This window comes from Oreochromis niloticus, linkage group LG14, assembly GCF_001858045.2.
Source record: "Oreochromis niloticus isolate F11D_XX linkage group LG14, O_niloticus_UMD_NMBU, whole genome shotgun sequence".
Lineage (NCBI taxonomy): Eukaryota > Metazoa > Chordata > Actinopteri > Cichliformes > Cichlidae > Oreochromis > Oreochromis niloticus.
The window spans coordinates 21886664-21914582 of record NC_031979.2 but is presented as its reverse complement, the minus strand read 5'-3'; the positions used below and the strand labels follow the sequence as shown (position 1 = coordinate 21914582).

The window sequence follows — 27919 nt, the reverse complement described above, 5'->3', positions numbered from 1 at the left end:
GGAGTAGACGAGAAGCCCAATATTGATGTCATGTTTGCACACTGAATGTCGTCGAGATTATCTCTGTCTGAATTTTATCTTAAAAGACTTTAAACAGGAGGCGACAACAAGGCTGACTCTGTCTACAGGTAACGAAATCCACCCCTCCAGCATCTTCAGATTCCACTAATCAATCGTTTTTTTGCTGTTTTTTTTTTTTTAAAATTCCGTGTGATTAATGTGGACACAATCAAAGCACTGAAACAGGTTTTAGGTGGGTTTTGTGGTTTGCTTAAACCTCATCTGCCTGCCTAAGAACCTTGGAGTGAAATCAAGCCTTCAGTAAACACAGAGAGCAGTTAATTTAATCTAAGCTTATCCAGCTTTTGATAAGAAAGGAACTGGTTGTATTTCCCACAAAGTTAAAGCTAAGATGCTAAAACTCACAGTAATTGACTTTGTTTATAGCAAACACACACACACGCACGCACGCACACACACACACACACACACACACACACACACACACACGTATACAATGGACACTGTTTTGCATAAACACAGGTATACGCTCATGTGAAAAAGAACATTTTTATAGGGCTCTGCACAATCCTTGGACAACTAAGAACAACCCATTACTCTTATTTATACTTTATTAACTCTGTCTCTCATTCCTTGCTTTTCTACATTTTGCTCTGTTTGCATTCTTATTCTTGTTGGCTACAAATTTCATTTAATTTCATGCATGTAATAGCAATAAAACCCATGAATCATTATTCAGTTTCTCATAAAGCCACCTTTAGCAGCATTAACTTGGTAAAATCACTTTCTGTATGACTTTATCAGTCCCTCACGTCACTGTGGGAACATTTTCTTCTTACTCTTCTTTACAAACCTCAGTGTTTCAGCTCATTCTGATTCGTGGCCTTTCATTTATGCACAACTCTTTCAAGGTCCCGCCACAGAATTTCAATCATGTTGAGGTCTGGACTTTCTCTGTGCCCTTGCAGCACCTTGATTCTTTTTTTCAGCCCTTCTGTTGTAGATTTGTTACTGTGCTTGGGTTCTTTGTCCTGTTGCATGACCCAATTTTGACCGAGCTTCAGCTTTAAGACAGATAGCCTCACATTTGACACTAGAATATGTTGTAATTATATAGGAGTTCATTGTCGACTCAGTGATTGCAAGGTGCCCAGGTCCAGTGGCTGCAAAGCAAGCCCAAATCATCACCGAGGCTTGTAGAGACTGCGATGTAGCTCTGCAGTTGTTTTTTGTTTGTTTTGAGCATTGCAGGGTCTGACCTTGGAGGGAATTTGCTGGGATGTTCACTCGTGAAAAGATTCTGACATTGTGCAAACAGGCACCAGAATCTTCCAGACTAGTAAACTGTCAAAATGTCTGCTTTTATAGAGGTGCTCACACTTGCTGATGATCAATAAATTGACTGCATTTGATTAGCAGCATCTGGCTGCTATTTCATATTGAAGACATGGGGGTGTTTTTCACAGGACTGCACAGAGTCCTGTAAATACTCCTGTAAAAACTGCAACTACTCTACTGCACAAAGTTGCATCATTTTAGATGCATACATTCCAGCGGCTGTAAATGTGCTATTAACAGTCTGTTATGGCATCTTAAGACTCAGTATGGGTGCATTAAAAAGCCATTACACGTCTTTGTATGTGCATTTACATAAAATGCATAGCTGCTGATATCATTACAAGCATTTCACATGGCTGCTCTCCAAATCCATAGGGTGATATAGGGCTGCACTTGAAACACAGGATGCATGCGGCATGCCAATGCTGAGTCAATATGCCCTGCCCCTAATCCCTCAGGGTGAGGCGTTAATCCAGTGCCCTAACCCTTGACCTGACCTCAAAACAGAACATTACCTAATTTCCTTTTGCTCTGCGATTAAATGAACTATAAAAAGTCAAATTAAATGCAAATTAGATTCAATTCAGGCAAAAAAAAACCCCCCAAAATGTCTAACCAAGCCCATGATGACTACAGATTGAGAACACTTTGTTCAGACTTTGCACTTCTGACTTTTGCACATCAGTCTCTGTGTCATGTGTACGGATGTGTGTCTGAACGAATGAAGACTTACAGTGCTGTAGAAAAGTATTTGAATCGTTCCTGATTTCTTCATTTTTTTTGCATATTTGTCACACTTACATGTTTCACATCATCAAACACATGTTAATGATAGACCAAAATAACCTGAGTAAATACAAAATTTGTTTTTTGAATGATAACTTCATTATTTAAGGGAAAACCGCTATCCAAACCTACCTCTCCCTGTGTGAAAAAGGATTCTAACAATTGGTTTTGAGTGTGTTTGACTGTTGAATGGTATGATGTTCGTGAAATATTGTGTTCATTTTATGCCACACAAGACAAGACTCAAACCTTCCAAAAAGTTCTACCTTTGTCTCATCAGCCCACAGAAGATTTTCCCCAAAGCTCTTGGGGATCGAGAAGGTTTGGCAAATGTAAGATGAGCCTTTTGTGTTCATTTTGGTCCGCAGTGGTTTTCTCCTTAGAACTCTTCCACAGATGCTGTTTTTGCTCAGCCTCTTCCTTATTTTTGAGTCATGAACATTGACCTTTACCGAGAGAAGTGAGGCCTTTACATGTTGTTCTGGGTTCTTCTGTGACCTCCTGGATGGTAGGCTAGCCACTCCCAGGAAAGTTCACCACTATTCCAACTTTTTGAAAATAATGTGCTGTGCTGTGTTCACTGAAGCCTTAGAAAAGACTCTGTAACCTTCTCCAGACTGAGAGATGTCAGGTTCACAGGTTTTTGTTTCGATTGTGGCATGATGTGTCGCTTTTTGACATCTTTTAGGCTACTCGGCTTTGTCAGAGAGCTTCTATTTAAGTGATTTCTTGATTCACCATGTCTGGTGGGAATCGGGCTTGATGAGGCTATTAACATTGAACTCAGATTCTCATAAATGGGCCTAATCACAGTTAATCAATGATTTAACAAGAAGGTAGTTATGTTTTTACACAGGGCCAGGTAGATTTGGATAGATTTTTTTTTCTTTCCCTTAACATCTTAAATTTCCAAATTATTATAAACTCTATAGCAGGGGTGTCAAATCATTTGACTTCTATCTTAGGAGGGCTGAACCAGTGAAACTTCTCTTTCTGTCAGTGTAAAGAAGTTTAACCACATGTTTAGCAGTATGATCGCTAAACATAAGCAAAAGAAGGGCAGTTTCAACATGCTGTCTCTATTTTTGCACATGATAATGCTGCTGTAATAAATAAATGAAATCTGGCAGCATAACTCTTCAGTCTCTTCAATGATCTGGGCTTACATTGTAAAAAAAATAAATGTTATTTATGTTATTGCCCAGACTTCTGGTTGTTATTCATTTATTTATTTTACCAACTGTAAAACAATAATAATAACTATAAAATGTTATATTAATGTTTAACTATTAAGTGTGTTAGTGTACTATGAATAGCCATGGAGGAGGTCTTTATCTGTAGAATACGTTTTGAAACTTTCCCAAAGCTGTCCAGAGGACTGGATTCAAGTCTGTGCCGGCCTCGGCCTTATGTTGACACCCCTGCTCTATAGATGCTGAGCTGCTGTGGCATCAGCTGAGCTTATATTGATGTTTTTATGATGTTTTATATCAGTATATAAGACGTGGTGCAGAAAACTATAAAGTGAGCATCTGTATAATATCATGCATATTATCTATCTAAGTACTTGATTTACAAATTGCATGCATTTTGATTCTTCTGCTTCAAATAGAAGCATGCAGATTATGATTTTACTAATTATGTAGGCTAGAAAAATCACATATTGATATATGGATATTCATTTTTACAGATCAAATATTCCAGCGTTATTTTGTGAATATTTGCCCCTCGACCAGTACAGTGTAAAGACAATACGTCAGATATTTAACTTACTTTTTTATACTTTCGAGTGAACTTTTCTAAATCCTGGTATTGTTTAAATAAATATTACAATCTTTGAATAACATAAACGCATTATTTTCTATAGTATTTTCTTTTCTCTCATGATATGGGCGGTTCGTGTTACTGCTGCTGTAGGTCGGCTATAGTAGCAAGTAGTCACATGGCCGGCCTGCATGCATGTAAACGACAGGCGCGATCGGAGCGAGACACAGAGAGAGAGAGAGAGAGAGAGCGCTGTGGGAGGAGGCGAAAGAGAGTAGGGGTGGGGGGAGGCAGACACAAACTGGGGGCGCTTACCGACACAACGGGGAGCGCTTTTTTGGGGTGTTTTGAGGGCGCCTGGCGGATCTCCGGGCTCCTCTTTTCGCCCCTCCGCTCGGTTTAATGTGTCAGGCCGCCGTTGGCTGCCCTCGCCACCTGGATATTATTTATAACCGACAAGAAAATTGGATGGGACGGACGCACGAGCGAGACAATCCCGGAAATAACAAGCGTACTCTCAGCCTGTCACGTACGCTCGCCGAGGATTTGCATTGCTGTAGGCTGCCGTAGGTAAGCAGTGGATTGTGCTTTCCCGGCGAGAAATTTCAACGCTTTTAGACCCCATAACCTGCATATTTAACTTATTCAATTCTCTGTGGGACGTTTTTCTTTTTTAATGGCGTTCAATAAACCGGTTCAGTCTTTCACTCTTTTTTTCAAAGGGCACTTAACAATAGTGGTGCTGCTAAGTTGGTAATGAATGGCAGACAAAGACGAAATATAAATAATTTAATTGGTGTTTCGTCAAAATTTAATACACTTCACGATGTCGAAGCTTATATTGAAAGCTCCTTTTATAGTGCTCATTTTATTCTATTTTTTTATTATTATTATTATTTTCGTGTCCAGTGTCAAGATGGTATAGCCCAACTGTGCGTAAAAGTGACTTGTTTTAACCTTCCTTCTTTGTAATAATTAAAATCTGGTTATAAAGCTGCAGTAAATATTAGCCTGCACTTTTTTTTTCATTTTCTTTACACTGATAGCATATGCTTAGGATTGTGATTATAAATGTATAGGCTGCTTCTCTGGCACTGTTTTCTTGCTCCCACTTAAAAATACTACGAGCAGGCCTATAGAAATACCGCATATAGCCCAAACTAGGAGTTTGTTGCACCACATAAATATTAGGAATTATTTACCTCAGCTCGCTGTGACAGGTGGTCTGCACTGTGCTATTAATAGGTCTAAAGTGTATCGTTTTGCTCTTCACAGAAATGCCCAACACACTCCCAGAATGTATATAAGACACGGAGACAAACAAACACGCTGCTTCAGAGTATTTAAACCGGAGAAATGGGAGGAATCAAAGGCAGCAGAGGTGGACTTAGTCATGAAACTTCCATCGGTTGCGCCAGGGATCTTCTCCCCCAGAGAGAGCAGCAGCGGCTCAGCTAGAAAATGAGGCGAGGACGTGAAGTACGTGCGCATCCAGCAGATGACGAGATGAAATGGAGAGTTTGGAACAGACGGACCTTGTAAACCCAGCCCGCGGATCCGTCGCTGTTTCAGACTCGCAGGACAGAGGAGCGAACAGCAGGCAGTTTGTCAGCGGACCGACAGAGATTCACCACACGCACCGGGCGGACATGGGGCTTAATGGCTTATGTGCGGCGCCGGTCGGCAGTCCAACCGCGGCGGAGTTGCTCGCGGATCTAGCCTCTCAGACTGACTCCCCGGGAATCACCACCCCGACGAAGCAATGCAAAACCGGCGTGCCGCTCTACAACGGCGGGGTGGTGTCGCCTTCTGCAACTGTAGAGGGCAACCACTCAGGCGTTTTGGCTCAGACGCCAAATGGTTACCCTGCCCAAGTAAAGGGGGTGGAGGGGCAAACGGAGGGCCCCGGGTACCCTCTCACCAGCAGAGCCTGCCTGATGGAGAACGGGGACTGGACTGCTCATGAGAAGCACCCGTCAGTAACAAGGAGACTCAATGGTGACTTAAAAACCAGACAGGCACAACAGCAGAAAAAGAGATGTGGGGAGAATCGGGAGATTGGGCCAGAGACTGTTAACAACCAGAGCGTGGGGTCACCCGGACCAGGAGGTTCTGTGGACCCGGTATTTGCTTCATTGGACTCGGACTGTAAGCGGAGAAGGTTGGTAGATGGAGGCGTTGCGAGCAAATCTACAGAAACCAGCAGAGTGGCTCGAGCAGTCGCACCTCTCTCAGTTGCTGTCAACTGTGGCAACAGTTCCCATTGCAACCAGTCGGCTTCCTTAACCCCCACTGCCCCTCACAATAATCAGCACAGTGGGCACAGTAAGGTGGCATCTTCAGGCCTTCCAGCTGCACCCGGGGTACATGCTGCCCGTAACCCACCACTTCCTGCAGGGACTGGCTGGTCAGCAGAGCGCATAGCCAAGCAGTACATCGTCCCCTGCATGAGGTATTATGGGATTTGTGTAAAGGACAACTTCCTGGGCTCCCAGCTGGGCGACAGAGTCCTGGAAGAGGTGGAGACTCTAAATCAGAGTGGGAAGTTTCGCGGTGGGCAGCTGGTGAGCCAGAAGAACATTCCCTCCCTTAACATCAGGGGCGACCAGATCGCCTGGGTGGAGGGGAAAGAGCCCGGGTGCGAGAACATCGGAGTGCTGATGGCTCACATAGATGAGGCCGTCATGTACAGCTCTGCCAATGGACAGCTGGGGAACTGTGTCATCAACGGACGCACTAAGGTGAGAGGAGGGGGGGAGGGGGGTGCGGGTGAGAGGTTTTAAAAGAAACGTGCCAGGGAAAACGGAGGACACAAAAGAATGCCAGAGTAGAGCGTCAGTCTGACGTCATTGAAGTTGTGCCCGGCTGTGTCTTGTCTGCCCTGCTTTACCTTCTATAATGCCGACATGTGGGTAGGCAAACACACACCATCGCACCACAGGGGGAGAGTGCGCAGGGCTCCTGCTGATAGGATGTCAAGATGAGCCCTGTGTTTGTGGCACATGCGAGGGGGAGGGGCTGCAGTCGTACTCGCACTAGGTTTAGGCCTGCTGAAGTTTATCTCCCCGTCCTAGTCTCTGCCTTCATACCTCTGGTACCCTAAAGAAGAAGAAGAAAACAAACTCTCTGGGGCTGTATCTCCTCTGCCATCACTTTATCTCTGCCAGAATTTTCTATCATCACTTTGACCCACACAAACATGGCGCTGGCATGGCAGAGGAGTGTTTGTTTTCATTTCCCTTATCTTATATCTCATGCCACGTGAGCAGCATATTTTTTTTCCCTTATTTTACTTCAGCATCACTACATGCCCCAGTTTTTCAATTGATATTTTTCAAACACAGTGCACAATTATCAGAGTGCGGCCCTTAGGAATGAGGCCCAGAAATTACAAAATACTTCCCCAATAGTTTGGAAAAACATTGTAGATGAGCAAAGGAAAAAACAAAAAGAAGTGAACTTTGTTAGTCTTTTTCCATGTGTTTATCTCTGTGTGTATCTTTTAGGGGCTCTGTATTCTCTCCCCCCGTCTGTGTTTTACACGCCAGTCTAGGCTGGGTTTTTTTCCCTTTGTTTTTTGTTTTCTTTTTTTTTTTTACTCCTGTTGAAATGCGTAACCTGCTTTATGTGGAAAAGACATCCAGGATGGCTCTTGATGTTGACCAAATGTGATCTGATCTGAAAAAATAGACACATTAGTGCTCCGCATTGGAAAGCTGTTGCCTGCAAGCTGGCAACCACACGCCTCAGTCTTTGCAGCGGTGTAGCAAAGTAGCCAGGATTTATCTTTAAGTCTATGCAAAACACACAGATGTAAAAAGTTGCTTGAAACCATATCAAACAACTGTTTTGTTGTTTGACATAATAAAACATGGATGGATGGATGGATATTCTTTTTTTCCCCTCTATTTCCATAGTGCTTCCTCCACAACCTTGCTAAGTCTGTTTAACCACACACAGCACCCTGCCCTAAATGCACGTCTTACCATTTACGTCAGTTTGAGACGGTGTTTAAACAAGGTCTGTTGTGCTTATCTCACTGCAGCCGCCTTTGCTCCCTTAGACTTGGGCCGACAGTGCCGCTTCAGTAAAGTGAAGCCACTTTAACATAATGCCTGAGCAGAGCTGTGTAAGGGTAACACATGCCCACTTTTCCACAATTACCCCCATCCCTGCGCTTCAGAGTGCAAAACGGTAACTGTAAGGTCTTGTGCATTACTGTTGAATGGCATTCTGCCCTGTAGCCTGTCTCACATTAGAAAACACTCTTTATCTTTTGACACTTTAAGCTGCAGCTTACTTTCATGACAGAAGTGGATTTATCTTTGAAGTCAATAACATATCGAAGGTGTAACTTCGATCTTGAAAACAACAACAACAACAACAACAACAACAACAACAAAAGAACAAACACTTAACCCTGGAAACAGTATTCAAGTCTTCAATGCAGAACTTTAATGCTGTAAATGTAAAATGTGCTGATTCCAGTTTCTGCAGTGCCATGAAAGGAGGACAGTGAGTCCATTTTGGTTGATCATTAGATCCCACTGTTTTATTGTGAAGGATATATTGTTGTGTTAACTTTTACCTACTTGGTCATTTATTCTCTCTTAGATGGAATAACAAACCGAGTGACCCCTTTGTGAAAATGTTCGAGACCTAAACGGCAGTTGTTCCCAGGCCAAAATCACATTGTGCGTTCTCGGTGCATAAAAATAAAAGGAAAAGGTCCGTGCCGCATAGTACAAAATGTCCTGACGGGGTGTTTGTGCCTATGAGTGCAAGAGACAGCATTGCAATAGGTGCAATTGTGGAGTGAGCATGAAAGAAAGAGGAAGTGATAGGAAAGGAAAAGAGGCAGTACAGATACATGGAAGGGGCACTGTGTGGGTACTGTGGGGTACGTTCCCTCGTCTCATTGTCCAGAGTGCACTTTTTTTTCTTCTTCTTGGTGTTCTGCTTTTCTTCTTGTCTTTTCATTTTCTCCACATTTTCATTTCCCATGTCCTTTACTTCACTCCCTTTCTCCTTTCCTGTTTTATCAAGCCCCTTATTTGCTACTTGGGCAAAATATTTCCCTGCCGTTACCTTGGTAACAGGCCCATACAGAGTAGAGCTGCGCATTGTGTATGAAAGAGATGGGGTGAGGAAAAAGAGGGGCTGGCAATGCCCAAAATAATGCCGCACCAGCAGTAAGTAGCATTTTTTTTTTTTCCAAGCCTGTCTACTGTTAGTCAGCAGAAGGCCGGTTTCGCTGCCTGTGAGAACGTATGGGGGGATTATAGTCTTAACAAAAGGAATGGTAATGTAGTTTACATGGCCCAAGGTGATACTGGGAAAGTCTCGAAGATAAGGGATGGGTTAGAGGAGATGTGAACGTGCAGTGGATCAGGGGGTAAAGGGAAGATAGTGATGAGTAAGTGAGAAAGGGCGATGCAGCAGAAGCTTGGCATATTAGGACTGTCTGTCTTCTGCAGTAAAGTGTCCTTAGATGCCCCTCCTAGAGCTCAGCAGTGCCACCGTGCAGGCAGGAGCCAGAAGTCATATACTAACACTGAGTTCCTAGCATGGATGGATGAATGGTTGGATTTTCAGTTTTTAAATCAATTTAATTTCCTTTCAGACAATCTAGGTGGTAAATAGAACCAGATTTGAGTTTTAACAGCTAACATTTGGTTTCCCTTTTATGACAAGTTGGTGTTTATAAGGAAGCTCACCTATTATTTTGAATGCATCTTAATGTGATGTTATGCAAGGTCCACTACTCTAAAGGACCCAGGCTTGGTGCATAATATGTGGACGCTGCAAGTGGAGCTACCAGGCACCGCTGCGCTAATTTTATATTTAAAAAAAGAAATAGTGTATCGTGTAGATGCAAATGCTAACACCTACAGAAATAGTCGTTTCACTGTGTTGCTTAGGCTAATATTCAGGGCTGACTCATACATAATGAGTGCAACTGTGGCTATAGTGTGACTCACTCATAAGGGCACAGCCTATGATCTCACCATTTTTTTTTATTTTTTTTTGTTTCGTTTGTGTTATGTTCACACAACCCCCAGTAATATACTGTAAAAACTAGAGGCTGTTTATTATATTTGAATTTGATTGTGTTTCTAACCATTTATATCTTGTCATGCGGCAATGTCTCCAAACGCGATGGTGTTGTGTTGATGTGATTCAGCTTTAGAGGCTCATATTATGTAAACTTCATGACAAATTTGTATTTTTTTTTTAATTAGGCGAGGGAAAGAGGGGTCTACTGCCTCTTTCAAAACACACACAGATTTACAGTGAATCCAGAGCCTGGGCATGTTAGCAGATATTGGCTATTCTTGAAAGGGAGAGTGACGCTCACTTGGATCACAGTATTGCTGGTTACGATATGCTGCTAGGGAACAATTATAGAGTTATTGTTTGAACTCACCTAGTCCAGGTCACGCCACTTCTCACACACTCTAAAACCATCCTTCAGCTTATATGAGCAGCAAACTAGAGGTGAATCTGGCTAAGCAGTGGGCCGTGACATCAAACTGGAAGGACAGCAGAGATATGAGCTGGGAGTGGCAGAGCAGTTCAGCCTTATTCAGTTTTATTCACTCAGGCTCTTATCTCCTTCTCAATTTGGAAGAAATTAATAATCTCTTTTTCTGCCTTATATGAAATCTCCTGCTCTCCCGGCTGCTTGTGAGTAATCAGTTTTGAAAATGGAGCAAAAATACTGTGCTGCTTGACAGTTAGTGACTCAGCAGGGCTCAACTGTGGAACTGGAAAACATTTGTTTTGCCGAAAAGTCCTTGAGCAACTCCAAACATTCACCATTAAGCACTTGTTGACTTTGATTCATGTTTTCCATTCATCCGAAAGGGCTCAGGGCTGCCACTCGGCGAAAATGGTGGAGGTTGAGGACTTTTGGCCTGCTAACACACTTCTCTTATGTTTTCATAGCATAGAATTTGGGAGACATGCACAAGGCTTGCAGGATCCGCAAGGGACTTTAAAATAGTAATGTGTGCAATCATAACAAGTAACCGATCTGTGCAGTCTACAGCTGTTGCAGCAGATGAGTAATATGGCTCAAAGGGGAATTTAAAACGGTTTACTTGAAGGTTAACAAATCCTGAAATGTTTATAGAAACATAACTACCACCAAAACCCAGACTGAAAACTTTTTGTTTCTGAAATTCTCCTTAGCGTTTGGAGTCATCACCGACAGCTTGCAACATCTTCGCTGCTGTGCATCACACGCATAAAAATGCCTTCCCTCTCTTTTACTCGATCACCTTGGCAAGCGACAGTGCCTGTATTTGTTCAGCCATCCCCTCACCCAGCCCCACCCCCACCTCCACCATCATTCCCCTTATCTGAATATGCATGTGGCATTGGAGTTTATTTTTGTTCTCCTCCAGAACAGTTTGTTCTGCCTGCCTGCCCGTCACCTGGGTATCTACCCAGAGCTTCCATTAGAGCATTAGTGCTGGTCCTGGCCAGGCATGTGGTTGGTGCCAGTTAGACTTGAACTTACTGAGGGCAGAGATGAAGAGGTGAGGAGGGGCAGAAATGACAGATGGGATCGACTTGTGCTGTTTGGCTGACTCGGTATTGTGTGTCTGTGGGTGTCTAGGCAACTGACAGGTATAAACTGATGCAATGTGGATGTATATGAAACTTATTTGAAAACTATCGTTGTGTTAGAAAACTCTTTTTTTTTTTTTCACCTCAGGTGGGTTTAAAGTAAAAAAAAAAAAAAAAACTCATCTTCTAAATTATATACCCTTCTTGTGTACACTTTGATAGCCACAGTGTATCTGTGTGTGTTTAATGTGTTTATGCTTTAGGCTAGGGCTGAGATGCCTGGTGTGGCATATCACATGTTAATTGTGGTTAATTACAGCTGTTAAGACAGTTTGTGGGCATTTTGGGGGGAAAAGAGGGTTATTTGCTGGGAAACCACACTTCCTTGAATACATGCACACCCAAAATATTTACACTCATTGTTAAAAAAAAATCTAATTTGTCATTGAGTATCAAAATGTCTGGTATGCCATTTTCCCATTCTCAATAGCCGCGATTCAGATGATCACAAACTGCCTACTAGAATCCACTCTGCTTCAAAGATAGCTGCCATTAAAATAAACCTGCTTATACAAATTATACTCCTAAGTATTCTAAACCTGAATAGTTTCTTTTTTTAATTAAGTCAAAACCAAACTATACCTTTATACAGTTTGCTGTCTGTTTAATGACAGAGTGCATATTTATCCTTTGCACAACAGAGCAGCTTCTTGTCTGCACAAAAGGGCACGTACCCCCCACAAGACCGTATCAGCTGTTATCACTGTGGTACAAGGTCAGCAGCAGAAGGTAATATGTGAACTTGACAGTGACAGCAGGGTGCTAAAAGTAGACTCCTGTCTGGTATTTTCTTCTTCTTGTCACTGTTTGGTGTGAAGATGTTGCCAAGTCAACAAGTAGAGGTCCTAAGGGTTAGCACATCAAAACAAACGATCAGTTGTTCAAAAAAAAAGCTGAAAATGAACAATTTTTTTTTCTTTTTTCTTTTTTTTTACTCCTCAGCCGTAAAAGGCTGATGGGCTATTGTCACTTCACTGGATGGGTGGTGTGGACAACTTAGTTTATGAATGCGATAGAATTCACAGAATTAGAGGCGTCACAGGAGCTTCAAATTGATGCCATAAGTATATCTACTGCACGTCATGGATAAGTTCGAATTTCAGTGACCTCAACCTCAAGGTCAGAGTCAGAGGTCATATTTTTCTGAAAATCTTGTAAATGCAATAACTAAAAAAGGAAGTCACTTAAGATTTTCAAATAGATACTGTAGGTCTATCTACTAAAAATCTCGGACGAGTTTGAATCACACTGAGCTCAACCTCAAGGTCAGAGGTCAGGTTTTATTTAAAAAAAAAAAAAAATCTTGTGAATGCAACAACTCGCGAACAAGGTGACGTAGGGTTTTGAAACCAATGCCATTGCTACATCTAATAGAAATCTCAAGACGAGTTCTAATCCTGGTGACCTTGACATCAAGGTCAAAATAACCCAAGAGAGTGCCTGGTTCTCCTGAAACTTGGTGTTTTTGTTGTTGTTGTTGTTTTTCTCTTCCCACTGTCATCGAGTACTTGCTCATAGGGGGTCATCTGATTGTTGGGAGCTTTTTCTGTATTATTGTAGGGACTTTGTTGAAATAAATTCTAAGTAAAGCGACACTTTTGATGATCATAAGCAACACACACAAATATCAGTTTTTCATTTTGTACAATTAGCCTGCTCATTTTGACACGGACACCGTTTGGCAGTTGGAGTCAGGAAGAAGAGGTCTAGAGGTTAATGAGCGCTGACTCTGAGCACTGGTCAGTAATGAGAGCAGACAATTGTTGCCAAGCAGAGTCACACAATTGAGCTCACTTGACTATGAAGCCCAGCAAGAGGAGCAGGAAAGCATGCATCAAAGCTCTCCTCCACAAAGTGTTACAGTCAGTTTTATTTGAGTTTCACAAACAACACTAGGGCAGGTGTGTTTGTCTTCGAAATCTATGTGAGCAGGCTTTCATTTCCTAAGGGTACAAGTTGCACACTGTAGTACAAGAACTTAAACGATAGCGTCAGCTGAGTTAAATCGATACTGCGGCATTGCAGAAGCTGTTAGCAACGAATAATAGTATTGCTCAGCTGAGCTGAAGTGATGCGCTGACTCGTATTGTAAGCTTTGCTTCCCATGCAGAACAGTATAAGTCAAGACAATGACAGTATCTTCTTCTGTTGTCAACCTGGAGAGATAATAATGAAATCGTTACTTTACACGCTGCCAAATGCATCACCCACAATCTCCGCTAGCAAAAGCTGATGTCAGTGAGTAAGTGAATCAGCTGTAGATTTTTCATATATTGAGGAGACTTAAAGCCAGAGGAGACAGTTTGGAAAGTTACTGAAGCACAAATATGCTCCCGTTTATCTGATGGATATGTCACACAGCCTTGTATGTATCATATTTTGGCACAGCTCTATTTTGTAGCTTACAGCCACATGGCCCTGTAGTGGCCCTCGTCTGGAATGTGCATTGAACGAAGGACTTTTCACGCAGGTCTCAGTTCCCTGTGTCTCCCCAGAGAAGCTCTCCTGCTTCACAGCCTCCAACTCTCAGACGTCAAGCAGGGGAAATACCAGCGTGAAACCATTGTTTGAAAATGGATACTGTTTCTGCAGATCGTTTCTTTGCTGAACTCTGACATATTTCTTTGCTTTACTGCTCTGCCCACTTAATAACACTATGGAAAATATTAAATATTCAAATAGTTATATATAGTTTACTGCAGAGTGGTGGAAAAGCCAAAATGTGAGAGATGATTAGAGCAGGACATGAGGAGGAGGGTAGCTGCATCATTCCTGCACTGGATCACTCGTATCTTCTTCTGCTAGTGGCCGACCTTTCAAACAGTCCTGCCTCTACGTCGCAAATATGGCTGAAGAATAAAAATCAAAAGTTAACTCTGTGTTTTTTGTTATAATGGTGTATCAAGTTATAACTAATGATCCCATTTCTTCTGTTTTTAGGCCATGGTTGCCTGTTACCCAGGTAACGGGGCAGGGTACGTGCGCCACATTGACAACCCTAACGGTGATGGACGGTGCATCACCTGTATCTACTATCTTAACAAGAACTGGGACGCCAAGGTACATTTTTCCACCATTTGTTTCACTCAGTTGAAATTAGAAAAAAAGTTCATTATCATTAGTTCATATGTGTGTTTGTGCATCTAATGTTATTGCATTATTGAAGTTTTGTATTTGGTAACCCGGGTAAACCCTCAGGGATTCACATTATGTACTTTAGAAATAAGTACTTATGTTTCTGTTATGCATTTGTCTTGTTTGTAGAAACAGGGCGGGTTGCTGCAGATCTATCCTGAAGGCAAAAATGTGGTAGCCAAAGTTGAACCTCTCTTCGACCGGCTGCTCATCTTCTGGTCTGACCGCAGGAACCCACATGAAGTTAGGCCAGCCTACTCAACTCGGTTAGTAACATGTGCATATTCATGTAAAATCATGCAATGGGTTATTGGCAGCTAACTGTCTTCTGTTGCTCAGTTCTATAAGTACATCATAATTAACATACACTTTAGGCTTTTTGTGCAGAAACCAATATATGTTTTTATCAAAACTATTCCAGCAGATTAAAAAAAGATTCAGTTTATATTTTCCCTTCTCTCCCCTCTCTCTATTCTCGTTTTACTTCAGCGTGGTCATTGTCGCTGTCTTTCTACAGTTGATTATGTGTGTGTAGAAAACTGGGTTTCACATGGGTTGAAGTTTCCTTGACGCTCACACAAGATAATTCGGACCCACTTTACAGACCGACGTAAGCGTTTGCATGCTTAACGAGGTCACGTGACACGTAGCCTTTTACTCTCCCATCTCCTCTCCTCTGCGTCTTGACTGCTGGGGGGCGAGGTGGGGCCGGAGGCAGGAAGTATGTGTTTCCTGAGGAGGTCGGTGGGAGGGAGTGGGGAGGAAGGTTCGATTGCAGGACTCGTGCTGGAAAGGCAAAGACATGAGAGACAGGAATAAACAATACAGCCCCACAGGAGAGATGAGAAACAGTAGGAATTAACCCTATGCTGCCTGTGACATCTGCGGCCTGGTCCACTTAAGTTTTTTTTTTTTTTCTTTTGTGACATTGTGACTGTTACGACCATTGTGTTCCTGCTTTATCAATTTATAAAATTCACCGACAGTGTCTCTTTTTTTCCTCTTTTTGAGCCATAGTTCTTTGTCTATAAAAAGATTAGCTTTTATTCTTATTTCAGCCTTTACCTCTTGTCTCTTGCAGCTATGCCATCACAGTCTGGTACTTTGATGCCAAAGAGAGAGCAGAGGCTAAAGAGAAATACCGATTGGGTGAGTTTCTTTTTAGTTAAATGGCTGTTTTTACTCTTCTTGGTTGTGAGCAGCGTTACTTCTTGTTCCATTTGGTGTCATTTGTTGCTGCATGACGATTAATATGCCTTTTCTGTTCTTGCATCCATAGCAACAGGACAGAAAGGTGTTCAAGTGCCTGTCACTCAAAACAGCAGGACATAAATCTCATCTAGTGACTGGAGAGCACTCTCAGAGCATTACGTGCCTTCGTCAAGTGTTAATGGACGTTGTGATCATTAAGGAAGACGCCGTTAAGCTATTCATCACCGCAGCTCTTCAAGTGTCGGCTGTCAGAGTCACATCACAGGCCCTGATTGAATATTTTTGCTGCCATATGACTGGGCTGCTGAAACGTAGAGCACAGTAAGCAGGATTGTATGGCAAAGGTCATACTTGCGCGTCGTGGCAGAAGAAGAAGGAAAATTCCTCGAGCTTCTCACTGAAACGCCTATGAACACAGCAAGCTGAAAAACTTTATTGCAGTTTTTGCTTGCTCAGTTATCAGCGGTGTATTGAGATATCAACGTTTTTACTTTGCTCTTCTGTATTTTTTTTTCCAAGCGAAACACAAAGAGCGTAATTGGTAAATCAATGGACGCACAGTAGAAATCAATGCCATGAGATTCCTTGCTCCCTCTCGACTGTAAGACGGTGCCCTTGTCTCATGATGTGTTCAAGACGAAAGAAATGGGCCATGACAACGTAAAGAGTGGCTGTCAGCCACGATGCAGTGGACAGTCGCACCGTGGCACTCATTCGGTCCTGGCTGAAGGACTAATTCTTGCATGAGGACAGCTCTACGCCGTAGTTTGACACTGTATAGCACACTATGGAGGGTTCATAATGTTAGTACAGTAAAAACACGAACCCAGCATGAACCTTTTAAAAAAAAAAAAATCTTTAGTAGATACAATGTGTGTGTGTGTAACAGATTTTCAAGAAGTAAAGCTGTTCCACATACTTGATGGAGAGTCCTCTGTAAATGACTGAAATACACGCTCGCATATGAGACAAGAGGCAAGATGTTCACTGACAGTGGACAATACAGGGTCTGAAGAAAGAGAGTGTGTGTGTGTGTGTGTGTGTGTGTGTGTGTGTGTGCGTGTGTGTGCATGCAGATCCAGCTTGATTCTTAACTGTTCTTAACAAAATGGAAACAACAAGTTACCATCAGTGTGGATGCTGTTGAACAAATCTACCCACCCCCTCAAAAAAAAAAAGAGGCACACAAAAACAAAAGATAACAAAACGAATCAGATGACTAAGTTAAACTTAGCGGTAATTAACAGAACGATTAACCTCAGTCAGCCTGTGTGCTCAAGACCTTTTCATGTATTTCATGTACAAAGCACAGAGTAACGTTTACACTGTATAGGTGAACAAACAGCCAGGTGAAAATATTGCCTACTCGTGTGTGGGATTGAGTATTTGTGTGTAAATGTGTACGTGTCTGTTAAATTCCACTGTCTTGAAGAGGGCCGCAGGTATTGTCTCAGTGTGTCTTAGACTGATTGAAGAAAAGCACTTTATTGTTTAAAATTGCCATGCGTGAATGATAGAGGGGGAAAAAAACATGATTGAAAATGTAGATTAATGCCTTTATGCTGTGTATAATATGATTAATTCAAATGCAATAGAAACTAAAACGATGAGAATAAATGGAAGCCGTCTTTTTTTATGTATTTAATTAAAACATTTCTGTTTTGTACAAGGAAAATTGTAATTGATTTACTGGGGGGAAAGAAAAAAATTCTAACCTGAATTGTAGTTTAACTTGCTTTCTCTTCATCTTAGATGAGAGAACAACTTCCAATACATTTTTAAATAAACATGTTTTCCAATGCAGTGATCTCATTTGAACTTTGTAAAGCGTTGTGACTATAACAAGTGATTTGTTCTCCAAATACCGTATAAATGTGTGCTGATATTAAAATAAAATGTCAAGCCCTGTTTTCAATGTTACACACAATGCTCCAAGGCCAGTTCGCCAAACTGAGTATCTGTCTTTACACAGAGAGCGCTTAATCAGGAAGCCAATAACATGTCATGTAAGGACAGTCTGTCCTTATGAGTCATAATAAAAAATCCTAACTAGCAGGCTCGGTGTTGCAGATTTAAATGTTCATAGGTAAGTTGTTATGGGTGCGCCTGATTCAACAAGTGTCCCTAATTAAAGTTTGTTATAAAGGGTTTTACAAAGTGGCTGACACCAAAAGAACATTAAATAAAAGAAAAAATAGTAAACTGATGCTTAAATGGCACAAGGCCAGATATCTGATTGCCCAAAGTGTCTTTAGCTAGGGGTTTTTGTTTTATTTTTAAAGCCTCTGAAATGAAATTAAGGGAAAAGTGAGTCAAAAAGTTTCAGAGCTTCCACCCCAAAAAACCCAACCTCCATGTGTTTTTAAGTGACTGTATGGGACCAATTGGAAGAGTGGGTCGATAAAAGCTGTGAGATGTACTGGGGTGTGTTACAATTCAAGCCTTTAATAGCTGAAACAAGAATTTTGAAAGTGACAGGAAGCCAGTGAATATATTTTAGAATTTGGCAGATATGAGGCCTTCCCTTTGAATTAGTTAAAAGATGTGCAGCTGCATTTTGGGCAGTTGGCAGTATAAAGATGATTTGTTGAGACAGTTAAACTGGGAGTTTAAATAATTCGAGTAAGAAAAGATAAAAGCATGAACAATTTGATCCAACTCTACCTTGGAAATAACACACATTAACTTATCAGTGTTCCTTGGATGAAAAAGTGACACATGAATTATCTTCCTGGCATAACAGTTTGAAGACAGGGAATTGTCCAAGATAACCCCAAAGTTGCGTGCAGCACTGTGCGGAGCCACGTATGACCTTATTTATAGTTTGGACTTGAGTAATACAGCTCTCCAGTATTTCTGTGGATCTTTCAGGGTTTGTTTTTTCTCAAACCTAAGGCAAATTGTTTCTAAAAGTTGGTCACAAAACATATTTGTTTCCAATTCTTCAGTTGAATCTAATGATAACACAGTTGAAGTTAACAAAAAAAAGAGTAATTCTTTATATATTTCCAAACAACCTTTAGCCAAAACCTAGAGATATCTCAGTATGGTGTGCAGTATCTGAAAGTTTTGTCTTTATCAAAGAAGAAAAAAGTCTGACGCAGGACTTGAGAGATGCATCTGGCACTTCAGGTAATCTTTGTACTGTTCATTGAGGCTTAATCAAAAATGGTCTCAGTGGAAGTGTGGCTGTCAAAAGCGCAATTATTAATAAAGGGGAAAAGATTAAAAAGGCCGAGTTCTGCCAAATTACACAAATGACACTGAAGAAACCCCCCAAAAAACAAAGAAGTCACATTTTCTAAAATATTTTGTAAAAAAATGCCTATATGAATTTTTGTTTTTTACATCAGACCGCACCTTTGTCAGCCTGTACTTTCAAGTACAGTGATGACTGATAACTACCTTAACCTTTTTTCTTTTCTCATATTTATGAGATCCATTATCGCTGTTCAATGCAACAGCTTCTGTTAACAACTCGAGTACCCTTCACAGAGCTGGAACACACTGTTGCCTGAACATGAAGGGGTGCTAATCCCTTTAGATTTTGACATCCTTTGATGTTTTAGTGAGTTTTCATGTAAAAAGGCCAAACGTGAGATTATCATTTTGAATTTAATACCCTTAGAATCTGAGCTGTGTCAAACAGAACAAACAACAGCAAGTTGTCACATTCTGTTGCACGTATTGCGATGTATGATTAGCTCATCATAGCCACGTGTAAAATACATGACAGATTTTAGGGCTTCACTATCGACATGATACCTAATAGGATCACGAATAGCTCAATTTGTTTAATGTAGTAACGCAATGAAGGCAAGGAAACAATGGCAACGTTTTACACAGGTCACCTCGCCCGTTTCGGTTATCGCCCTCACGACAGTGTAACCACATGATCTGAATAGACTGCCAGCATAACTGCCTCCTGCTGTTGCCAGAGAAACCCTCCACGGTGCTTATCAGTGTTTTTACATAAAAATATTCTATCAATGTAGTACAATCTCACAATCTCTGCTATTATGATCCTAGTTTCTTCCAAATGATCTTGAGCAAATGTCAAAAATGAATAGTAAAATTTAACCAAACACTTGCTCAGACAATGCGCTTTTATGGCTCTTGTTGCTGTTTGGAAGCACTGTTACAGGTTCCTCTTTCCTCCTGCACAGTCCCGGAGGATCACCTCAACTATGATTTGTAGTTCTGTCATTTTTAATTTTTAAATTCACTGTTGCACAGTGTCCCTTCTGAATGTATGCAATACTGGATAAAGAAAGATTTAAACCCCACCCTTAATTTTCTGATTAAATGCAACAAAATGTGCTTTTATACTATATAACCACATTTCCACCCTGTCCTTGCCAGCACATCATTGTTGGATGTAGATGATTGGTTGTTTTTTATATTCTTACTCATTGCACATTTAGAGAGTGGAAGCTGCAGAGATTTCAAGGATTTCAAAGGGTTTGTGCACAGGTCTCCAGCTCTGTGTGACTGGGCTTAAGCTTTTACATTTGATAATGTATGTCAGAGGGAAAACTAACCAATGACGCACATATAAGTATATGAGAAAGTTTCTGCAGCACTGAACATTCCCAAGGTGGGGATGTTGCCAGGTAAACTAAGTTGTTTTTACAGTAAACTGACCAGGTGGACATTCAGTCACTTAATGACTCGCAGACCATGAAATTGTAAAAGGTTTGAACTGTTTGTTTCATAACAAAGACTGTGGAGAAACCCAGGAGCAGAGCGCCATCTCATTAATACCATCCATATATTTAAATTTAAATCTGTAACAGGCACTGGGACACAAGTGAAGATAGAGAGCAAGTAATGTAAAGATTTATAGCAGTCCTGAGTCAAACCCTTTCTTGTAGTGTCTAGAATCTCAGGTTACAAAGCATAAAATTGAAAAAACAAACAAACCCCAAAATCAAAAAAACTCTGAAGTGACTTTGGGAAAACTCTGTTTAAATCCTGCAGCGTATCCAAGTCTGGACCTGAAGCAAGATAAGCACCTCCTCATGCAGTGGTTGAGCTTAGATATCTATGTTCAGAAGAATAAGAAATAAGCAAATTTCAAGAGAAAATTTGACCAGCTTTAAAAAGTCATTCCAAAGAAAACTTGCTGGTGCATTAATCAGGTACCAGATAAGAAGCTCAGGGTTGTAGGGTTGCTGGAGACTGTGCCAGAACCAGTAGGTTGAACTGGAGAGAGCTCAGTTTTTTGTTAAACAATAAGGAGAAATTGCTCATTTAGGAACTCTTCTCGTATTTTGCTTGCTCACAGAGTTTTGTATTTTCTGTTTTTTATTTGCTAAATTTTCAAATTAGCACAGACAGCTTTCCTTGCAGCATTGGCACAGTATTTGTATCTGATAGTGGGGGTTGCTCATGGGTTAAAACAAAACAAAAATAAACCAGAGTAACTTTTTAAGCGTATATTTTACAATGTGGCAGCATGTGTTTCAACAGCTTTGTGGCAAACACGTTTATTGCTGTCACATTGTGCCACCTTGTGGTTTATTTCCCTTCACAGACGAACCGTCTACTCGGTTGTAATGTCATGTGTAACCACTAGGTGTCAGCACTTACTATTCAAAGCTTTCATGATGCCAACCTCTCCCTGTAAATGGCGCACTGTGGAGTGTTGGCCTGATGTAATCTTCTCTCGCAATTTCGCCTTTCCTCTGCCACCTTTGTTTGGTGGAGTGTATTGGCTGTGATCAAACACACCCACATATATGTAGTACTGATTAAAACAAAACTGGGTCTTTGTGATGACACTGTAAAAGTGTGTAAAAGTGGATTTATAGTAAAGATCTGTGCCGTAGGTGAGGGATAATTCATAGTAGTACCTTGTGACCGATCACTTTATGGTAAAAACATTACACATGTGCTACATTATTTGACAGATTTTACAAATTTAAGCGTTTTCTGTCGGGTTTACCAACACTTAACATGTTCAGTCTAGTAACAGATGTACAATCTGCAAAGGCAGGACAGCTTATGGAATTAAATATGCACATTTTTTGGGTTCTTGCACTTTATTCTTGTGCTTTGGTTGATGACGTGATTCTCCCAAGCTATTTGTCCTCAACTGTTTGAAAGTTACTGCTGACTCAAAGTGGTCCCTCTCACTCATTTTGTCAGCTGGGATCTCCAGTGCAGGTTTTAGGTAATGACAGCAGTGTTTTGCACTTTAACCCTTTCAAATGTTTTTCTTTCACTTTTGCAAGCTTCAAAATCACTTCATTTGACCCATTACTGTTGTTGTTGTAATGTGATGTTCCACTACTGTGAGAAACTACTTTCCCTTTAATTATTTTTCTGTACTTTTGCTGGGTTTCACTGTGTCGCATTGCACGTCCATGCAAATGTTTTATCAGTGTCCAGCTGTGTCTTAGCAACCATATCCCCTGATCTCACAAAAATGACTTTGAAGTGAATACAGTTCTATTTTTTTCTTTATCCTTTGAAATACTAAGTATCAAGAAAACTTGCCACATGATTAGAGATCAGACTTCTTATAGTGAGTACACAGTTAACATTTCTGTACTCTTATGTTTAGTAAAAGCACATGGCTGTGACAAAGCTGTTGGTGGTATCATAAACAGGAAGGTGGCCATTCCCACGCCATGTAAACTGTTCAAATCGTGCTATTTGAAGTGCATGGTGTATTGCCTGCTTTATCTTAATGCTAAGATATTCCTTTGTGCCGCAGTTTCAAATTAATATATTATAAATGTCCCAATCTGATATTTATAAAAGGAAATTTGCAAGACACAGCAAGAGGAAAATGGGGCGTGACGAAAGCTGGTACTTCATTTGATAAGAAGGGCGAGTACCATTATGGTGATGATTTACTATACAGTGAATCATTTTTTATGAGAAGGAGAAAGAAGGAAGTTCAGTTCTGAAATGGTTTGTCTGCAGGCACGCCAAACGTACTTTGCTCTAAATAGCTTTCCTGATTGTGCTTCTTCTTTCTTTCTGTGTACATGATTGATTTTAAGTGATCATTCAACACGATTGTTTTTATTGAGGAAGTCAGAACCATATTAAATTATCGAAGGCACCAGGAATGCTGTTATCAAGTATATAACGACATGCCTTTCCCCCCCTGCAGTCTCTGTCCCGCCTCTCATTTGACCTTGGAATGTAGGCACAGGTGAAAATAATAAATGGAAAATTTCATGGGATATTGAGGAGCGTCTAGTAGATTGAGCCAAGATTTTTTTTAAGCATGGCATTCCTGTGATAAACAAACAAACAAACAGCAAAGGTTTTTCCGTAAGTTCTGTTAAAGAATGAGAAAAGTTTGTAGCCTGATTTTTTTTTAACTTTAGCCTGATTTTTGATTTGTAATGTCCCCCAGTAAAACTTTCTTGTACAGAAATTAAAGCTACTTGCAAAAATGCAAATGTGATGAAATTATGTGATCAAGCACCAAAAAAAGAAAGCAAAGATCACTGGAGATTAAATGATGGATTATTGCTGGCACGTCGGTGTGGCTCAGGGATGGGGAGCACGAGGCCATACTGACAGATAAAGTGAACTGTACTTTGAGCACTAATTTATGATGCACTACCATTAATTATTCTAAACAACATACAGTTTAATAATAACATGTAAGGACAGGGTCAGGTTCTTGTTTCAAAAACTAAGAACTTTATTTGTTACACTTTTTTATTACGACTGCAGCAGATGACTGTAAAATCTTTCAAAGTGGATACAAAGTACCAAAATTCATGTGTTTGTCTTTGTGGAGCCTTTAATTTGAACAATCCCATTATAGCCACTTTCCTTTTCAAATTGGTCACCATTTTCACCAATTTCAACCACAGGATTGATTTTAGACTTTTTACTCTTGATTTATATTGTTTGAAAATGGGGAAACTTAAAATTGTTACAACTTGAAACACATAAAAATGTAATTAGAGGAAAACTTTTGTTACAACAATGTAGGAATACGTATCAAACTTTAAAACTGTTTCCATATTTTATAAATAGACAGTTGATAAACATGTGGTTTATCATGTCATCCTTAGACTATGATGACCTGGATGACTGAGAACCTTCACAGACACATGGTTTATCTGTATTCATTTTGCCACATGCAGAAACAGCACTGGAAACTTGTAATCTGTCAAATTCAGTGAATCATATGTGAATTATATTACAAATATGAGAGAGCACTGAAGCAGAATTTCTTCAAATGCGCCCAGTCCTACATATTGCAGCTGCACAGTCATGTGCAGGTCAAACCAAAGATTCAGATTTGCATCCATACATCCATACATGCTCACAGCTCCCTTTAGTAGGTAAAAACATGGTTCTACACATATTCCTTGGTACATCACCATTTCACAGGACTCGATTCCAGGCTGATGCACTTTTGATACACTGCATATCAACTAAGATTTGTTATCAGCTTTATAGTATGTTCATCCATTGCTACGAGCTGCATTTATCATGAAAAGTTCCATTATTTCAGTTCAATTCAATTTTATTTATGTAACGTCAAATCGCAACAACAGTTGCCTCAAGACACTTTGTATTTTGTAAGCTGAAGACCCTATAATAATACAAAGAAAACAGAATCATATAACCCCTATGACCCCCTACTTTGGCAACAGTGGGAAGGAAAAACTCCCTTTTAACAGCAAGAAACCTCTGGCAGACTCCCATTCTACTTTTAAATACTCTAGGAACCACTAATAAGCCTGCAGTCTAAGATCAAGTGCTCAAATGGGAGCAAATGTTACCTTGTGCTTCAGCAGGCCTAATTGCTTAAGTTGAAAGCAATATGACTTTTTTAGGTTTTAAAACACAGTTTCACCTCATCCAAAAAGCATTTTTAGTTATAACAACTGGTATGTAACCCCTAGAGCACCTGTCACTTGGGAGGTAGTTCTAAGGGTCACTGACCTATCTGACTTGTCATAATGTGACTTCTTAAAGTCTCTTTAACCAAAGTATGAATTCTTGGTATGATGTTCCCCTTTCACATCTTCCTCTATTCGAACACCCCCACCCAGTCTTGCCAGTCTGGACCAATGTGTAAGTAATAAAGGGCGTGAAACATTGCAACATTGCAATCATGGTGTAGCCATCATTAGATAATGTCTGGGTAAAGGTTTGAATAGGTTTGCTAGAAAAAAGATATTCAGAAATGTATCAATGCTGAAAACTACTATAAGATTAGAATCTTATTTGCAACAGTATCTATAATGACATTGTCGTCACAAATTCACACAGCACTGCTGCAGATAGACTGGCACACAGCCCCTGCCCTCACTAGCAGCTGAACACATCAACAGTTGATGGTGTTCAAAGCATTGAAAAGAACTTTCTGAGGAGTTGTATGTGTTCAGCAAAGCTCCTGTTTCAACAACATTGAAAGTAAATGTTAGTCTGGGCAGCGCACAAGTCAGCATCAACCAATTTACTGTTAACAACTATCTAGCGGTACATTAGCCATCTGTCATCATTAACGTTAATGTGGGACATGTTAACTGTTAAATGCAAATGTTATCAGTCCTGGCGGATGGTGAAAATTTAAAAGGATTAAAAAAAATTATTTGGTCTAAAAAGTGTTACATTCTTCTGAAAGTTCAAAATAAAAGCTGAGAAAGTGCCAGGAACTACACAGAAACAGCGGCAGCATACCTTATCAACTCAGTTTGATAGGGATTGCCACAATGGATCATATCTCTAGGATCCTTTTCTGACACACCAATCCTCTGCATGTTCTTCTTCATTTCATCCACGAACCTCCTCTCAGATCTGCCTCCTTTCTCCTGCCTGGAAACTCCATCTTTAACATCCTTTGTCCAATATTCACTATCCCTCCTCTGCACATGTCCAAACCATCTCCGTCTTGCCTGTCTAATTTTGTCTCCAAACCATTCAGCGTGAGTTGTCCCTTTGGTATACTCATGTCTAATCCAGGCCATCCTGATCACATCTTAACATCATCAACTCTTCACACTGGCTTGTGTTCCCCTGAAGCCATAAGAAGAACACAAGCCAGTGTACCGTTGTGCTGGGCAAATGGGAAGGGTTGTATCAAGAAGTGCATCTGGTGTAAAATCTTGGCCAAATCAAACATGAGGATCATAATGAACGAGACCCATGCAGGTAAATACATAAAATTCATGTGAGGCCCCTTTGTTTGGCACTGATGTGCTAACACACCATGTAATAACAGGAACAGCTATCTCACCATGTTCCAACCTTTTTCTTGTGTCAGTGTCTAACATACAACACCAGAGTCTCTGTATTGTACTCTTGCCCTAGTTTAGCTTTTGAGCCAGTGTCCCAGGTGCGGCCACTGCTGCGGACAAGCAGCTTTTAAAAGCCATAGGCAAGAGTTTGTTAAGTGGGAACTAGGGCCAGACGTCCCTGCAGCTATTGTGGCTGAAACACAAGCACTAGTTCTGCTGTTACTTCTTTATATCCCCCTTATCAGATTATTTTAGGTGTTTAACACATTTACTTTACACATTTATGATCCCCAGTTAGAAACCAGGAGAAGATGCAAACAGGGGGTCACAGGTTAGTGTTCTTATATCAGGAAGCATACTTGCAGGTAGAGCAGCTGAAAGTTCCTTTATATATCATATAAAGAAGCTCCTGATACATTTCAGACTTCTTAAAACTTTTACGTGTTTATGTATTTTAACTCACCTACCAAACTCATGAGTATTTTGACAACTACTAGCGACTCTACACCTCAAAACGAATCAGGGAAAATAGTCGTTGACAACTACTTCACCATAAACCCTGAAACACAAGGGTGTTTTTAATGCATTATCTTATTTTAGTCTTATGGCTCTTGGTCAAACCCTAAACACTTTGTGTTATACTGAGCGATAAAGGACGCACACAAACAGACACGCACACATGAAAGCAAGTCCTTGCTCAGGAAATTTGATGTCTGGCTCCTATTTTACTTTGATAATCTTGGTGTTTGAGTGTGTGCCATTGCTGATAGCCCCACTCTGTCTGTATCTGGTCTGGCCTCACTCGCCTCTTCACCATTCTGCTTTGTTTCTTTCAGTCATTTTCCTCTTTAACTTTAGCATTGTCTGAAGGTTGCATGTTAAGGTTTATTAAGTGAGTTTTCACATATATATTTAATAATTGAAATACATTTCATTGAAAGTAAAAATGGCAAGATAATTTAAGAAAATGGAATTGATTATATAACCATGAAAAACCATTGCAAGTGTTAAACACACTGTCCTCACTTCTGTATCAGAAGAAGAATATTATCAAATATTGTAAGGTAAAAATATTGTATGATAAAGCGCCTGTGGAATGCATTTTCCACACTCACTGAAATGGCTGCTCAGGAAAATTTATAACCTTTTCCACCTTTATAACTTTTCATTAATCTTTATTTTTCTTTGCTGGCCCTTGGTGAACAAGCCAAGAAGAAACCTTTCCTTTTAACAACACCTGCTCCTTAAGCTGACTTTTTTCTGATTGGCTGTCCCTCATTTACATGGGTTTAAACAACAGGTGAGTGGGGCTTCTGTGTTTGTGAAGAATCAAGTTTTAGCTCACAGAAATTACTTGCCACTGAGCACATAATGTGAATATTTGCTTCTGTTTAGTATGAGCAACCACCATTCTTAACGGTGTGTACATACAACAGAAAATGAGGAAAAGCATAGGCTGACTTTAATGGATTCATTTACTTGTACTTGCAAAGCAATGACTCCTTCTTAAAACACAAGAACTACATCTGTCACAATGCTGAGTTTCAGTGCGAGGAGCTGCAGGATGTAATGTGACATGTAAGACAGAGACTCACCATTTCAGTGCACAATTTAAGCAGCCAAATCATGCATAGACCACCAATTCCAAGAGTCTTGCAGGGTTAGAGTATGTGGCATAATGAGCTGCTATTGATGTGACTTTCTTATGTTCAGTTACCTTCTTTTGTAACAATGGCACAAGAATTCCCACAGTTACCAAAGTATTTTACACAACTAACTGAGTATGTGTTCTTTACTCTGTC

General features: G+C 40.5%; 1 protein-coding gene and 1 long non-coding RNA gene across 3 annotated transcripts; one reads left to right on the top strand and one right to left on the bottom strand.

Moving 5' to 3' along the window:
* egln2 (egl-9 family hypoxia-inducible factor 2) lies at positions 1–17694 on the top strand. Of its 2 annotated transcripts, none has more exons than XM_025898137.1 (6): positions 1–128; positions 5185–6650; positions 14485–14604; positions 14809–14945; positions 15761–15828; positions 15959–17694. In XM_025898137.1, exons 2-6 carry the CDS (start codon positions 5421–5423, stop codon positions 16009–16011), a joined length of 1608 nt encoding a protein of 535 aa, XP_025753922.1. In that variant the 5' UTR covers positions 1–128; positions 5185–5420; the 3' UTR covers positions 16012–17694. The 2 variants fall into 2 exon arrangements, with proteins under 2 accessions (XP_025753922.1, XP_003450885.1); XM_003450837.5 differs by lacking the exon at positions 1–128 and adding an exon at positions 4165–4479.
* LOC112842129 (uncharacterized) lies at positions 14998–27784 on the bottom strand. Its single transcript, XR_003213787.1, has 2 exons — positions 27713–27784; positions 14998–15465 (listed from the first exon to the last, which is right to left on the bottom strand). It is a non-coding gene; the product is annotated as an uncharacterized LOC112842129 (long non-coding RNA).
* Between the last annotated feature and the right edge of the window lie 135 nt (positions 27785–27919).